Consider the following 17,953-nt stretch of genomic DNA (forward strand, 5'->3'; position numbering starts at 1 on the left):
AATGATATGTTCCTAAATCCTATACATAAAAGATTTCCCCTAGGGCAGGATGGAAAATGGCTTGTTTACCAATAATTGGGAAATAATCTTCGAAAGCTACAGCTACCAAGTTAGTTTTTTAGCATCACAGTAGTTAAGTGGCAACTCCCACTAATTCAGTACTATCCATTTAATCAAATGACAACACTTATTATAAGCTGTAAGTAAATTACTAAAACTATCACTACTATCTTTGGAATGCTGAAATGGATTTAATTCACTTCCCTGACGTTTGGTTAAACACAGATGATAGATACAACACATTTAATGAATTCCACAGTCAGGGAATAATACTGTCCTGACATATACGTTAGAAAAACCCCTGTATAAAAAATCACCAGGTTCATAAATGGTTACATCTTTCAAGTTATAGCCTCTTTCCTTATATGACAGTCTTTAATCTAAATCTCTTTTTCTGTCCATCCATTTTCTCTACCAGAGGCTCTGGAAACAACAAGCTGCAATTTAGTGCAAGTGGCAGAACTAAGATGCTAGGGAGGCAAGAGGCAGACACTGGGGTGAGCCAGGTAAGCCATAACCCACACAGTTCTAGAGTAGGGACAACTAAAGAGAGTGGGTGATAAGTGGGCACTGAGAACAAATGTGTTCTAAAACAGAGCACTGGTCAGTCAAAAACATAAGACAGAGAACATAAGCAGTATCAAGAACAGGAAAACAGCCAAGGAGGAAAGAAAAGGCCAAGCTCAGAGCTGATGGTTTATTAACACTGGCAGCAGCCCTCAAACCAAGCGTGGGACTGAGAGATTTGTATTCTTGGCGTTAAGTTCACACTCACAGGAAAAACAAAGACAAAGCAAAGAGCATGTAATATTAAAAAGCAGCAGAGTGGTATACAGAAAAAAGACCAGCACAAGTCTCTCCCTAAAAAACAAACCAGAACTAGACCCAGCTCAATTACTGAATGGGTCTCAGCCATTAGCCAACTGGAAATTACTCAGTCTATCCCTGCCTTCATTTAAATAAGTAGTTACTTTAGGGGTATCTGGGTGGCTCAGTCCGTTAAGCCTGTCTTCCCCTCAGGTCATGATCCCAGGGTCCTGGGATCGAGCTTCTTCCTCTCCCTCTGCCTCTCCCCCTGCTTGGGTGCTCGCTCACTCTCTCTCCCTCTCTGGGTCAAATAAACAAATAACATCTTAAAAAAAAAAAATTAGTTACTTTAGAACACATGATTAGTGAAGTCTTTTCCAGCTCTAAAGTTTCTTGAATCTAATGGAGTTAACAATCTCTAACATTTGTCACACTGGATGCAATTACATACGCTGGTATGTTATAGGGAGAATATAATATACCAAAACATAAATAACACAGAATCACAGTCTAGTATCTCTACAAACTTCATCATCATCTTTCAGTAAATCCAGTAAGAAACAACTTCCTACAGTCTTCTCCTTTAACCATAAAAATCATCACCTAAAATCTAACCACCAAGGCTTCATGGTCTATGTTTTGGTCACTTGGCGCAATTTCACTGAGCTTCCTTTCAGCTTCTTTCTACAGGACATGTTATGGCATTATGCTTTTCTATTTTTCAATACTTTGAGTTTTCTACTTAATGTATGTTTCATATTCCACTTCAAAAAGTATAGTGCAGGAATGGCTGAAAGCTGACCATAATCCAGGCAGCCAGTTTCTCCATGGGTTCATAGAAAAACTAATCTACGCTGAACGTCAGATTTATCACTCAGAGTAAGTGCCACCTAGTGGCAAGTTTATATATTAAATCCATTCAAGTCCTATTCATCTAGCAAGTAACGTTTTCAGCTAACAATTGCGACATAATTATGCAATGTAAGTAAAATATTGATCCTGTCCTTACAGAGGTGGCTGACAAATCAGATTTAGAAGGGGAGAAACACTCAATACAGATATATTTATATAACTGCAGAAAGATGTTAAATGTTACAAAAGTATGCAAAAATGATACAGAAATATGCAAATTAAGGATTCAGCATTTGTTCAAAAGCTAAAAGAAACAAAACACTGTTATGTAGGTTTTCTTGTACCTGCTCACCTCACTCAGACTTTCCCATTTCTAATCACTTCACCCAGCTTTATTGTTTGGTTTTCCCCCACCTTGCCTTCCTTCCACCCTTCCCTGCTCCCCCATCTTCTCTTTTAAATTCTACTTCAGATAAGGGGAAGAGAAGAACCTGTTTATTGAGCAACTACTACTCCTAGAACTGAGCTAGGCATAATTTAATCTCATATCTCATATAACCTTCACACCAATACCACGAAGTATTGTTTTCTCCAATTTTTTAGACAAGGGCAAACGAAATTAAGTGAAATGCTTGTAGCCACAGATTGTCTACAGAGTACTGATTCAAAGCTCCCAATACCATCCTGTCTCAAAAAGCTGTTCTGTTCTTTCCATTCCGAAGCCTGCTACTATAAAGATCAGACCTTGGTTACATTTCTCCTATAGTCTCCATCCACCCCATCTATGTGTCACTGATTACACCCCACCTCACCTCTGACAACGTTCAATGAATGTCCTCTTACCCCAAACCCTGAGTGACATTCAAGCCCTTAACTTTGCAATCAAGGTCCTCCAAGAAGGCCCAAACGCTTTTCCAGATTTATTTCCTAACACCCCTATAGACTCTCACCTTTTCTAAGAACTCTCCTCCAATTAAAATAATCATTCACACCTGTGTTCCCACCAACATGTTACAGCACTTAGAATCTTTATTATATCTATGCACTTTCCACTAAATCATGAGCTTTACCGAACAACTTCTTGGCCACCTTTATAAAGCTGCTAACATAGCAGTCACACCTATTATGTGTTCAGCAATTGTTTATTTAAAGCATACTTAGCAGTTATAAAAGAGAACTACTAAAGCACAGTTATAGGCAATTCCCTTAACCCCCTCCCTTCATGATTGGGAACCTCAATGTTTCTGCTTCCTCCAGTTGGAGTTATGTATCAGAAGCTCTGTACAGAACTATATAATTTTTTGAATGAAAAATTTTCTCGGGGCACCTGGGTGGCTCAGTGGGTTAAAGCCTCTGCCTTCGGTTCAGGTCATGATCCCAGGGTCCTGGGATGGAGCCCCACATTGGGCTCTCTGCTCAGCGGGGAGCCTGCTTCCTTCCCCCCCCCCCCCCCGCCTCTCTGCCTACTTGTGATCTCTGTCTGTCAAATAAATAAATAAAATCTTGAAAGAAAAATTTTCTCATACTCAAACCAAAAATTAAATGATTGGAAAACGCATGAGACAATGAACTGAAGAGACCATACAAAGCTCAGTGGTTGCAGGGGTTAGGGGTGGGAAGGGTATGAGTGGGCAGAACACAGGATTTTTAGGGCAATGAAACTACTCTGTAAGATACTACGCTGGTGGATACATTCACATTTGACCAAACCCAAAGAACAAAGTCTAATGTAAACTATGATTCAGATAATAATGTATAAGTTTATCAATTATGACAAATCGGCCACTCTGCTGAGATGCTGATAATGAAGGAGGCTATTTATTTACAGGGGCAGGAAGAACATGGGGAATCTCTGTACCTTCCCCTGGATATTGCTGTGAACCTAAAACTGCTCTAAAAAATAAAGTCTATTAAAAACAAAACAAAACAAAAACAACAACAAAAAATGGGGTGCCTGGGTGGCTCAGTCAGTTGAGAATCCTACTCTTGGTTTCAGCTCAGGTCATGATCTTGGGGTCAAGAGATCCAGCCCCGTGTGGCTGGTTTCCTGCTGAGCGGGAAATCTGCTGGATATTCTAACCCTCTCTGGGTCCCTCTGCCCCTCTCACTGATGCATGCTCTCTCTCTCTCTCAAACAATTATTTTTTAAAAAATGGTATGTTAAGGTGGCTCAGTCCGTTGAAAGACCACCTTTGGCTCAGGTCATGATCCTGGGGTGCTGGGATGGAGTTCCAGTTCCCCCTGCTCTGCAGGGAGCCTGCTTCTCCCTTTTTCCCTCTGCCTGCTGCTCCTCCTGCTGGTGTGCCCGCGCTCTCTGTCAAATAAATAAATTAAATCTTTGAAATAATAATAATAATAAAAGGTATGTTAGCAAAATAATGCAAGATCTTAGTGGGTCTGCAGTTTTCCAATAAGGGAACAAATGTCCTTCTTCCAATTATACAAACCAGCCAAAAGCTAGTATATTCTGTCTGGAGAAAAACTAATTTCAAAATAGATTTTTCATAATAAAAAAGAAAAAACCCTACAACATTGGTTCTCTTCTTTATAAGGCAACTAATACTGCAGTTATAGAACACAATCTCTACCACACTAATAAAAAATAACAGTTTCATAAAGTGATAAACATTTTTCCTGGTTATATAAACTTTTTATAATTCTATCATCTAATTAACAATGCGCAGAAAAAACAGCTCTAAGGCCAAGTTAAAACTACTGAATATAGAAAAGGAAGCGTGGGAGGAGAGTTAAAAATAGTCAACTTGTTATCTAGTATATTCCAGCTCACATCCAACAGGTGCAGCATTTTTATCCGAAGGTTTATTCAACTCAGGATACCTAAGCAGCAGTGGTTTCTGTATTGTTTTTGTAAACTTAAAATAGTGCAAATATTTCTAAGACTGCCATGAACATGACCAATCTGAAACCTACACAAATATTTATGCAGATAGGTAATTACAATCAATTATACAACCCAGTCAGAGTGCCTCTAACGCTGGCTTTTCCTCAGAAATATGTTCAGGAAACACATTATCCTTTTCATACTATTAGGATATCATTTTATTCCCTGAAGCAGAAGTAGGCCTAATGAGGCATAAGCGACACCATGATGTTGTGCTAGGCCTAAGGAGCATCCAGAACTGTGGGCAGGGTGTATGAAGGATGGTTAGCAGTCAGGCATTCAACATTCCTACATTATTACAGTTGTCTAAGCAGAGAAGACAGCAGTAACAAGTAGACCCCAAAAGTTGGGGGTGACTCAATGACAACATCCATGGTCAAACAGTAATTTACCAAATATGTCTGCTCAAAATGCCAAGGCACATATTTCATGGGCTGCGGTCCTCTGCACTAAATACACTGCTGCCTTCCTAAAACATGACCCACAAACCACAAAATAAAAAGTCCAACCTGAACTCTGCCTGTGAAAGGTTAGCAGGAGAAACCATTTGTTACAATGAAAATATTTGTATACAGTTTTTTAGTATTTACAAATCACTTAAATGTATGTTTTATTTGATCTTTATAACTTACCATATTTTACTTTACTTGATAGTCACATGCCTGTCAGATAAATACAACAAAATTATCATTCCCTATTCTATAGAGGCAGAAACTCAAGCTTGGAGAAACTGTAACCTGTCCATAATTCCTGAGGCTTCCTGAAGATTATCACGATTATCGGGTTATTATCTGGTTCTATGGCATGCACCACCTCCCTAAAAGAAGCAGTCCACAGAGTCTTAAGTTTTAATGCATCTAAGAATAAGTTAAAACATGTAAAAATAATGAAAACCTTTTAGAAATACTGGTGAACTATACAAAAAAACAAAATGTGAAATTTAAGCTTATCAGTTTTGTACAAACAATATAGTATAATCCAAAGGAACTTCTGGCTAAGATTGCACTATTAAGAGGTTATGAGAATGCCTGTAGCTGAAAATATCAATTCTTTTGGGTACCTCAGCAATTAAAATTCCTGGAGAATCAATACATCCCCTATGCACATAAAATTCTGACTACAGGCACCAGGTTGCACAAAGGTTTCGAAGTACTCTTGAGTCATTTGTTCAGAAAAACTTTTTACTAAGTCCCTATCATGTATTAGACACTCTTCTGAGTATAAGAACATATAAATGATCATAAAATAAAAAAAGGTATCTGCCACCAGGAAACTAACGAACAGCCTCTGAACGTGACAGACAATAACTCAGTATGACACTTCCAAGAGAATTTTCCTGAGTCCTTTAAGAACACACTAAAGGGGTACTGAATCCAGGCTGGTAGGTCCCGTTAGAATATCCCCAGACCGAAGTCTTGAATAATAACCCATTAATACCAGCACTTTTCATGTACTGGAAGGCATTAAACTGCTAAACCCACCCAGGGAACTACAGATTCTTAAATATAGCCAGAGCACTGAATATTAGAGGAAAGAAAGGCATACAGTTCAGCTAGAGAAAAAGTAAATGAAATAGTTATAGAGAACCATATATGCCTAACTAGCTAACATTGTTTGAGCACCTGCCATGTGTTCAGATATCCTACTAAATGTTTTCTCACAGTCAATCCTCACCAAAACCCACTGAGCTAAGACTAATTATCTTGCAATTGATGGAAAAAAGCAAGGAGAAGTCAGATCACTTGTCAGTGTTAAGAGGTTTTAAATGGCAGGGACAGAACTGGAACCCACTCCGGATTAAATGCTAAATGTGAGCTCATACTCTCTACTCCACTGCCTCTTTAATGAAGGCTGCTAGGGGGAGCCATTGAAAGGTTTTTAAACTAAGTAAAGTGATCAGATTTGCTCTTTAGACTGTGGAATCTGGATAAAGGAGGTGAGTCTACAAACAGAAAAAGGAAGCTACCAATGTTTATACTAACTCATATGAGAAATGATGAGAACATGAATTGTAACAGTAGGAATGAGTGACACTGATACAAGAGATTTTCAGGAGGGAAAATGTTCAGTTCTTAGTGTCTAAATGTGAAGCGTTAGTATAAGAGAGGAATCCAGAAACTTAGCTTGGGAAACTTAGCTGGGATGTTGTATCATCTACCAAGAACAGAGAAGCAACAGGTTTTGTTTGTTAAGTGAGTATCTTAGGAGCATCTCCTAAATGTAAAACACTTTCCTAGATCAAGGGCCAACCCTGAAATCATGGCCTTGGCTGTTAGAAAATGTTCTTTAGAGCAAGTAACAAAGCATTAAAAACTATAAGGGATACTGAAATAGTCATTACTATTAACAGATCTGGCCTAGAGGCTAATGAAAACATTTTGTGCCACCATTTTTAAAACATACTACCCATATGCATAAAATGAAAGCGTTAAAAAAAAACCACCGGGTGCCTGGGTGGCTCAGTGGGTTAAAGCCTCTGCCTTCGGCTCAGGTCATGATCTCAGGGTCCTGGGATCGAGGCCCGCATCTCATCGGGCTCTCTGCTCAGCAGGGAGCCTGCTTCCCTTCCTCTCTCTCTGCCGGCCTCTCTGCCTACTTGTGCTCTCTCTGTCAAATAAATAAATAAAATCTTAAAAAAAAACAAAACACCATATGCAGAAAACAGATCAACAGAGGGAAAGCATCCCATTATTTTACAATGTGTTATTACATATGAGTCTGACAGATTTGCAATTTCTTATACAACAAATACACCACCCTGTAATTTGTTTTACTAATTCCTCTCCCTCTAAGCTTATAGGGGAAAAAATGTACTGGTTTTATTACCCAAACTATAATACATATTTTTATTTTTTTATCCCACTATCATCACTGTAACTTGCCAAGAACTTCGTTTATAACCTCCTACTTGACTTCCTATAAAATATGACCTACTTCACATCAGCTTATTTCAGTAACAATTCCTAGACTTTAACCACACCTTTCATCTAAGGATGCTCTCTGCAAATCCTAAGGCACAGCAATCCTGTGCAGATGTGGCAAGTTATTACAATTCCCATTTTACTACATAGTTAGGAAATTGGCCCAGGGGAAGTAGAGTAACTTGGAAATAATCATAAAGCCAGATGCCAAGAATAACAACTTTTAGTCAATCCATGAGAAAATACTGCCCCTAGTTGAAATAACATGAAATTTAGTATTAGGAGGAAGCAAAAAAATGTTTTAAAACCACATCATAGGTTTTTAAACTTTATTTTTTAAAATGACCCAATCCTAGAATTAAGATTAGTAAAAACTTTCAAACGCACCTATTTTTTCCCTAATACCTTATCCATCCAGAGTGCCAAAGATTATTTAATGTACAGCTGGCAAGAGTGGCCTTCTCCCAAGCCATTTTTTATCTAACCCTTTTAAGGACAGAAATCTGTTGTTATTGGACAAGAGATAACTTTTTAATAAACTAATTTAAATAATCCAATACATAGAAGCATATATTAGAACAGATCTGAAAATTACAAGTAAGCATCTTATCTTTTTTTCCTGAGAACACCATGTAGACCCATCTGCAATATACCTGGATAATAAATTTAAAGCTTTAATAGTCGATAATCAGAACGAAAGTGTTCCAACCAAAACTGACCCTGTATGTTCTAAATATGCTGCTGTTTGATATAATTTAGTAAAAGCACTGTTTCATATGATCACAAAATAAAGGTCTTAATTCAATTTAGAAACAAAAAAACCCACACAACTCAGTTTGTAAAAGTTGCTTTTATGATGTTTGTATGATCTTTCCTATATGTACAAGTCAGAGCAAAATACCTTCCATTACACCATATTTACATTTTTGTTCAGAGTCAGAATAATAGTCAAAATTTTACCTTCAAAAGAATGATTATGCACAAAGAAAAAGTACAGGAGACAAATGATTACAGGTAAAATCCACTCATGGATCCCAGACTTCAAATTTTCACAAAACCCTCAAGTATCAATTAGGAAACAAGATTTTCCATTAAATAAAACTCAAACTACTAATTCTAATCGCAGCCTTCAAAAAAGAAAAAATGTTTAACAACATTCCTTACACTAAATCTTGTACATCCTCTACTAGCAGCACTTTATGTAGGACTTTAGTTTATAAATGAAATGACACTCCAAATGATTTTGTTAACAAACTTCTAAAATGAATGATCAACTAGTAAGGAGGGGGCCCAATTTCTGAACAATATATTCAATCCAGTAATCCTGGTAAACTGAATACTTCTTACTACCCCCAGCACCAGAATATTCAGGCTATTTAAATACACCACACCACCCTTCCCCCACGCACACAACTCCCAGTTTTTACATTACCATAACAATAAGCACTGGGAACAATTTAAAGGTCCTTTAACATTAGAAGTGACTTCACCTTACTTAAGACTACTACTTAAATGTCTTTTAATTGCATTTGATTAATACATTCCACAAAGATTCTAGAAGCAGTATTCATCAACCAGAAACTGCACTCTTAAGCGTGGTCCTCATTTCAACTCCAAAGACGGGACAGAAAGGTTGTCACGTTCTACAGAGCAAAAGCACATAATTATAAACTAATGATAAAGAAAAAGTAAACCATTTATATCAAACTCCCAAAAAGGATGCCTCCCTCTTCCTGAGGGAGCAGGAGTTAATGGTAAAATAACTAACTCTAGACCTATAGTCTAGAAAATGCTGAAATTTTCCGCACGAATATTCAGAAGTTTTTAACATTAAAATTCATGCTACTACTATTCACGTACCTAATGAATAGCTAACTTGGATATCTGAAACTAGTCTCACACACCAACAGCAAACAAAAACAAAAACAAAAACAAACTTCGCACCTCTTTCAACCGCCCTACAACACCCTCAGGTAACCAAGAAGCAAATCTACGACAGCTGCCCTTGGCCTAGGCCATCAGAAACGGCCTAAGGGCAAGGGGGCGGGGGGTGGAAGAGCAATAACCAAAAGACCAGATCTTTTTCCAGGGCTACTGTTTCCAAGCAAAATAACCACGCGCCCAAAGAGATCGCGAAGAAAACTAGAGACACTGTAATCCCGAGAGAAAGGGGTGTGTGTGTGTGTGTGTGTGTGTGTGTACACACAATCCCAAGAGAAAAGGGTGCGGAACGCCGAGGAGGAAACTATCTCCACGCCTCTTTAAGACCCACAAAAACAACAACAAACCGTAGGGTCTATCTGCGCGCAGAAGCACCAGATGGAGTCCCTGAGGCTGAGACAGTTCAGCCGACATACTCCGTGGGTAGTGGATAAATCAACCGATGATGGGAGGGGAAGGGGGTGCCAAGTGAAAAAGCCACTGAATGGGGGAGACAAAGACTCCGGGAGTGATCAAGTACCAAATCGAAAGGTGAGAGGAAAACACGTGAGAAAAATAATGGAAGAAAAATTAAAAGACAGAAATCTGGTGCCTGGGCTGTGGCAGGTCACTGAGCTACCGAATAGCGAAGGGCACAACAAAGGGGCACGGGAGGAAGAACAGCTGAGGCAGGAGGAGATGGAAAAGCGATGCGGGGCGCGCCGGGTCGGACAAAGCGCCCAAGGCGGTGAAACAAAGGGCCGGGGGTAGAGAGTCGCGGGGGGCAGCGGGGAAGACAAAGCGCCCGGGGCCGGGGACACGGCCCGGCGAGGAGGCGACGACCGTCCGGGAGGAACAAAGCTGCGCGGGGCCGGAGTACGGGCCCGCGGGCGGAGACGCTAGAGGCGGGCGGAGGCGCAAGAAGCGCGCGACCCGCACGGCGCCCGCGGGCTCCGCGCGCCCGGCCGCACTCACGCCCGCACCCGCCGGCGTCGCTGCCGCCGCCGCCGCCCGCCCTCACGCGCCGGAGCCCGAGCCACGGCGGCGCAGAGCGAGCAGCGCACGGCCACACGCCGCCGCCGCACTCGACGCACGCGACGCCGCCCCCGCGGCCCCGGACGCCAAGCGCGCCGCGGCCCCGAACACGCCGCCCGCCGCGGGCTGCGAGACGCCCGCAACTTTCCCGATTCCCAGCGCTCCGATTCCCCGAGACTTACCCTGTCACAACAGGCGCCATCTTCCACAAACTCTCGCCAAAACTCCAACCCTCGCGAGATTCCCCCTGACGCCTTCCCTGGTCCCTCTCCCCCGCCCCTTCCCTTTTTCCTCACTCCTCGATTCCACCCAGCCCCCGCGCTTCTTTCCCCTCGCAGCCACCGCGAAGAGCCAGACGCCTCGCGCCGCCCGCGGAGTAGGGGATCCTGCTCGCTGCCTTCCCTGGAAACCTACCCAAGCGATGGAGCATGCGCAGGCGGCTCCTCTGCGGGCGAGCCCTCAGTGTGGTCCATGGGGAGTGCTCCGGTTATCCGGGTTTTGGGACGCGCCCTGAGGGACGTACGTGGAGACTGAGGAAAACCGGAGGGGATTACAACGGGGACGGGGAATGGAGGGGTCAGGAGGCGGGGCCGAGGGGAAGGGAGGAGGGGTCCTGGGAAAATCTGCCGCGTTTCACAGGCCTAGATGAAACACCTCCTCAAATGGGTGTTTTCCAAGTGGCTTCCCGCTCACTCTGGTTCCCAGCCCTTTTCATTCATTCAGACGTTCATTGGACACCTCCCTTATGCTAATGTCGGCGTTAGATGCCGGAGCTACAGAGATGCCTGGAGTTCGGCGACTGACAAACCTAGAAGTGTCTTCGCTCTATTCGAACCCCCGTGCTTGCGCACAGACGAGATGACAACGTGGGCTGACCTGTCAGAGCTCTAAATGGGAAACTTTTGCAGTTGAACTCTGTGCACTTAGATTTCTTCTCCTTGGGTGTGAAATGAGGTCAAGACAAGGCCTCTGGCAAAGACACCCCTACTGTCCACCTCGTATATGCATGCCAGAGCGCTGCGTAGTTTTCTCTAGAGGTGAAATCTGCGTTGGAATGGGGCCCGCACCCGCACTGAAACCACGGGTGCCCCTGGGGCAGAGAGCTGCCTGCTGTGTGAGCCTCCTTAGCACCTCAGCGCCGTCCCCAGCCGTGTGTGAATGCAGGTGGAATGGGGACACGCACTGCCCGGGTCCTTCCGTGGGCCTGGCACAGTCGAGGACACTGGTCGCTGCCGGAAACGCACTTCAGGCAACCTAAGCCTGGAAACCCCGGGGCCAACTTGGTCCGTCTGGGCATTTAATAGAAAGAAGGGCCCGAATCCTGACCCCTCCTTCCTACCTGCCACATCCCTTTCTCCACCCTCGCCACCCCAGCCAGCCTTGCCCTTTCAATTCCTAGAGATTCCCAGATCAAGCACTGCCTCCAGTAGGGAGCCCCAAAACCCGGAGAACTGGAATTCTCTGCCGGAGACCTGCTGAAGGCGCCGCAGGATTGGCGCGGCACACGCGAGCGGCACTGCGCATGTGCCCAATGCGGGCAGCCCAGTCAGTCTCACGCTACACCTCCTTCCCACCGCCTTCCACTACTCAACTCAGACACAACACGGGCCGTGGGAAATTTCCTAAACCTCGCGAGAACGCGCCCACAGTTGCCTATGCTTTCGCCCCCAAATCTCGCGGAGCCCAGGCGGGACAGGTGTTTGTCTAGTGCAGCTCCCGGCGCTGTTCGTGCCGCGCGTGCCCGGGCGGCTGGCGGCGGGCAGCGGGTGCGGGCGGGGTGGGAAGGGAGGGACTTGCCGCGGAGGCGGGGCGGGTGGGCGCGTGGCCGGGAGCTCTAGGCGGAGGGCCGGTGGAAGGGGGCAGGACGTCTTGCACACACACGCCGCGTGACACTTTGTGGGAGAAAAATGGGTGGCGGGATGGGCGGGCTGTAAAGAAGAAGGGGAAGCCAGGAGATGAGAAACTCCTCTTGGTGCAGATGGTAAGAGGTCAGACTGTAGGGCAGGAGGAGCCCCAGGCCGAGCCCCCGGGGAGGTTTCCTGTCGCCTTCCTCGAGCCTGGTACTTTCCTAAAGTGTGTTTGACGCCGCGCCCCCGGCCTCCGGGAGCTGACGGTCCCAGTGTCGGGTTTGAGTCATCTCTCTGAGTCACCTAGTCTGGCCACCACTTTAACTTGGTTTGAAACAAGTTCGGATTTCCTTACCTACTCTCTTCTAGCATTTGGTTTTCTTTCTGATCTACCCGCTGGCATCGCGAGTGGAATAGATCAAAAATACAGCTCTCTGCGCTCATGCATTGTAGCCCCGTATAGATTCCGCCCCCCCCCCCTTCAAGGGCACAGTTTAAAAATTTATTTCCCCTAATCTCTTCCTAGCCTTTTGAAATAATTCCTATATATGAGTTTCTGTTCTTGTGTTTTGTTTTCCTTTCCTCCTGCTAATAAGAGTTAAAATACTGGCTTTTTTTCCCCTTCACTTTCCATGTGTTTGCTGAAATACTCATTCCATTTTAGGTATTGTTTCATCAGATGCTTTTAGCTACGACTGCTTTAAGTGTATCCTTCTTTTGAATTATTTATTTGTCCACTGAATTCCTGGTTACAGTCTTCAATCAGGCACATTTCAGATTGCCCTGGTGTGGTTTCTTTACCAGCCCAACCTGGCATTTCCTAGGAGCTGGGGGCTCACAGATCCACAAATGTGGAATTGAATTGAGTTTTGATTTTTGGAGGACAGTGAGTCCCCTAATAGAAGCTCATGTACTACTGGATATGAAGCGGACAGGAAATCAGGTTTTCGAGTCGTTTTCAACGTTTTTAGTTATGTGTGTTGATGTGTGTGTGTGCATTTTCCTATCCCTTTGATTAAATATTTCACAGAGGGAAAAAAAAAAAGATGTAAGGACATTTAATACAATAGCTCGCTGCAAATTTGCTTTGGAATGGAGGACAATGCCCAAGGGCAGTATTCTGTAGAGTCTTCATCCCAAGAAGACGGGTCAGTCATAGTCTAGTCCAGGCCATTAATTTAACTTGGAACCCTGGTCATCTGAGAACCCCAGCTTATTCAAAAATATAAAACATTAAAAAGGGAAAATGAAAGAAAAGGATTAAGTGTGCAAGAAGAAAAACATTGACCAAATGAAATTATTTCCTTGGTCCTATTTGCTAAAAAATTATTTTCTAATAGAAATGATGGACTTGGCCTACCATCCCAGTAGAATTAACTGCAGAACTGTCAATACTTTATTCCAATCATTGGGTAACACTGAACTTACAAGCAAGTCCAGACAGCAAGTTTAGAGTCCCTACCACTTCATGTCAGGCACGATCTTTAGTGGTTTAAGAAGCTAGATAATGCAGAAACCTCAGGGGACTCCCTGGCTAACAGTCACAGACCAGTTGCTGTGTAATTCTAGGATAGATCTATGAGTTTAAGGGCATTCCAGTACCATGGAAGGAGCACCTAACTCTTGACTGATGGATGCTAGGAAACCTTACAGAGCAGACTGTTGAACTGATTCTTAGTAGAGGGGGGCTTGAGAGGACCATCAGAGAAGGAAGAAGCATGAGAAGCGCAGGAAGCAACATGTTCAGGCTCTGAGGTGTGAAAGAGTATCTTGTACTCAGGGGAACTCCAGGTGGGGGGTTGGTGCATGTAGAAGCAGGGGGTAGGCATCCTAAGCGGGGTCACAAGAAGAATCTGGAGAAAGGTCCTCAAAACTTGGCATCAGAATCCCAAGTCCCCCTCCCTAACATTCTAAATGAGGAAATCTGGGCTGAAGCCTGGGAATAGGCATTTCTGGCAGGCTATAGCAGGCTGATCAGGGATTCTGAAGCAAACTGTCCATGAGCCAAACTTGGAGAATTTTTAAACAATAAGCAAGATACTAAATACTAAAAGGAGTGAATTTCAGAGCCCCTGAGTGTATGTCCAGTGGGCATGTGAAGGAGTTAGTGGCAGTAAATAAGCACATTCATGAAGGGAGCATGCTTTGCTGGCCTGGCTGAAACCCTTTCAGTGATACATTTCAACATTGCTCTTATTCAAATATTAAGTTACCCCATCTTCTATTAAAGAGACACAGTAAAACATTGAATATTTTCTGGGCAGCCTCATAATGAAAAACACGGGCTCTGGCACCACGATGCATGGGCTCTGACTCTAATACCTCGGACAAGTTACTGCCTATTGTTAATGCACGAGTTTCCTCTCCTACAAAATGTAGATAATAGCCCCTGATTCACAGGGTTTTCATGGGGATTCAAGATGTTTATTACGTCATGAGGATTCAAAGTGTTGATATCTAAATCACACAGAATACCTGTCACATAATTGCTGTGGTAGTATTAGTTTTTATCATTATTATTTTTATTTAATAAATCCATAAGTTGCATTCATCTAATAAAGGTATTATACATGCTTTGCAAGAATTGTCAACACTTCAAAAATCAGTATTTAAGTTGCTGAATACAGTGATGATTTTATCCAGGTTGGCATTAATCCACTTCTTTACCCTATCCTACTCAGAAATAGCAAGATCACTATTATTTTTATTCAATGTTAAGAGGTGCACATGTCCCAAAAGGTTGAGAAACCTGCTGTATATGGCCAATGAGAGCTTCTTGGACTGTAAAGCAGGGTTTGGTGTGATTGGATCATGAGGTAGCTGTATGCCTAAGAAAGGCTGACTGACAACTCATATTAGAAATTAGGCTCCTGGGTGGCTCAGTCGTTGGGCGTCTGCCTTCAGCTGAGGACACTATCCTAGAGTCCTGGGATGGAGCCCCACATCAGGTTCCCTGCTTGGTGGGAAGCCTGCTTCTCCCTACTCCCTCTGCTTGTGTTCCCTCTCTTGCTGTCTCTCTTTCTCTGTGTCAAATAAATAAATAAAATCTTTAAAAAAAAAAAAAAGAAAGAAAGAAATTAGGAAATTATGGGGTGTCTGGGTGGTTCAGTCGCTTAAGTGTCTGTCTTCAGCTCAGGTCATGATCCCAGGGTCCTGGGATTGAGTTCCCCCTCTCCTATTCCCCCCACTTGTGTTCTCTCTCTCTCTCTCCCTCTCTCTTTCTGTCTGAAATAAATAAATAAATCTTTTTTAAGAATCAGGAACTTTTTCATAGAAAGAAAATACCATATGATTTCATGCATATATGGAATTTAAGAAATAAGATAGATGAACATGGGGGAAGGGAAGGAAAAATAAGATGAAAACAGAGAGAGGAAGACAAACCATAAGAGACTCTTTAACTATAGGAAACAAACTGAAGGTTGTTGGAGGGAAGGTCAGTGGGGGGATGGGGTAATTGGGTGATGGGCATTAAGGAAGGCACTTGATATAATGAACACTGGGTATTATATGCAACTGATGAATCTCTAAATTCTACTCCTGAAACTCATAATACAGTATATGTTAACGAAATTGAACTTAAATAAAAAATAAGAAAAAAAGAAATTAAGAACTTTTACCCCAGAGAAATTTTTTTCTTTTTTCTTTTTTTTTATTTGTTTATTTGAAAGAGAGAGCATGACCAGAGAAGGAGGGAAAAACTGACTACAGACTCCATGCTGAGCAGGGAGCCTGATGAGCTCAATCCCAGGACCCTGGGACCATGACCTAATACAGAGGAAGATGCTTAATTCAGTCCCCCCAGCACCCTACTCCAGAAAAAATTTCTTAACTTGTGGTTTTCATTCATCTTTATAAGTGTGAATCCCCCCTTCTTTAATAACAGTCTCCCCACTGTTTTCTACTACATATTAATCAAGGTTAATAAAGTGTGCAGGGGATTGAAAGAATGTCAAGGATTCCATTAGACTATGTAATTCTAGAAGGAAAATAAGAATTAAGAGAAATAAAGAGGGGGAAAAAAGGAAAGAGAACACTGAAAATGAGTCATGGAGTGGGCTTCAGGAGAACTTGAGGAACAAAAATAAATATTCACTCTTTTTTCCAGTTGTGTTTGATTTTCACAGGATTCTTAGGCCCTGGGAATTTGATTTTCTTTCTTTCTTTCTTTCTTTCTTTCTTTCTTTCTTTCCTGGGAATTTGATTTTCTTCCTTCCTTCCTTCCTTCCTTCCTTCCTTCCTTCCTTCCTTCCTTTCTCTTTCTTTTTGCAGGCCCAAAGCTTTACATACTTGCTAATATATGCAGCAGTTCAAGAAGGTAAAGTAAGAAAAAGAACGGGCCATTCACTCAAATGATGTGGAACGTGAATGGAATCAAATGCACTTTTAGTATGTACAAATCTAATATTTTGTCAAAATTTTTCATAGCTAATGTAACTGGAAGAAAATCCTTCCATTTGTGATTGATATGCCTTGTTCTTTTCAGGATATAAAGAGGATAAAGTCAGTTTTATAAAAAATGACAAAATGACAACACTGTACAAAGTAAGACAATGCCGCATGAATCAAAATACCAGTTATTTGTTTACAAGGGAATATATATAAATTTTGATTTCCTGAACTTTTCCCTTTGTCATGTACCCTATACTGCAATGGTTTTCGGTTCTCTGTTGAGCACCCATAGTTAAAAAGACAGCTGGGATATGAAGGAAAAAGACAGCACGGGACCAACTCTACCATGGACAGTAGGCACTCTGTCCATGTTACCTCTTTAGGAAATTCGGTCACCCATACTGTTGCTCAGTTTGGTTTTCTTTTGTTTGTTTGTTTTTTTGTTTTTTCTGTTAGATGGACTAGTACTACCTCCCTTAGGGATTTGCTGCACAGATCAAACTAGATAATTATATAGATGATTAAATGAAAAAAAATTGTTTCTCAATAAGTTCATTGTATTTATTTTTGATTGGCACATTTATTTGTAAAAATTTGACTATGGTTATATAGGAAATCAAGAGAACAGAAAAAGATCCCTATGTTTTTCTCCTCTGGCCTGTGTTACCATTAACCTTGGGCCTTATCAGTTTTTCAAAGAAAGCTTACCAGAAAGGTTTTACTCTTTGCATCTGTGTTACTTTGTGTCACAGATAGTGTAATGATAAGTATCAGCTGGTAGATATGACCTTTGTGGCTAGCACCCTTGTCCAAAATAGACTAAGATCAACTTTGGAGCCGTCTATTCGAGCACTGGCAAATAGTGAGAGATATCAACTCCTATCTTGTGAAAAACCTAGCTGTGTCAGAGACAGTTGATTAACTACGAATACCCTCGAACATCATAACCAAAGGTGTACATTGTCCCTTTTAATAATTACCATTATATCACGATGTCCATATTTTTTATTTTAAATATTTTAAAAATCGTAATTATGTCAACATGTAAGACTCAAAAAAAAAAGAAGATCTTGTGAAATTACTGCGGGAAAAAGCTATCTAAGATACTTTTTAATTTTTAGGCGATTAATAAATGTTGAGTATGGGCTTAATTTTATGTGAGAGGTATGTTTGAAAAGTTTCATCTCAATTCATAATGATGTATTTAATTTGTAAAA

The 17,953-nt window shown here is 42.1% G+C and overlaps 1 protein-coding gene across 5 annotated transcripts in view; it reads right to left on the minus strand.

Annotated features, from left to right (window-relative positions):
- Positions 1–17,953, minus strand: part of RBPJ (recombination signal binding protein for immunoglobulin kappa J region) — a 217,688-nt gene that overhangs the window by 98,139 nt on the left and 101,596 nt on the right. For 2 of the 5 annotated variants that reach the window (XM_059164195.1, XM_059164202.1), the window contains exon 1: positions 10,680–10,902. The exons of 2 other annotated variants lie outside the window; for them this stretch is intronic. In XM_059164195.1, coding sequence (XP_059020178.1) covers positions 10,680–10,699 — 20 coding nt within the window. In that variant the 5' untranslated portion in view covers positions 10,700–10,902. One more of the 5 variants, XM_059164175.1, reaches the window with a different exon arrangement.

The sequence above is a fragment of the Mustela lutreola genome, chromosome 1 (genome assembly GCF_030435805.1).
Source record: "Mustela lutreola isolate mMusLut2 chromosome 1, mMusLut2.pri, whole genome shotgun sequence".
Lineage (NCBI taxonomy): Eukaryota > Metazoa > Chordata > Mammalia > Carnivora > Mustelidae > Mustela > Mustela lutreola.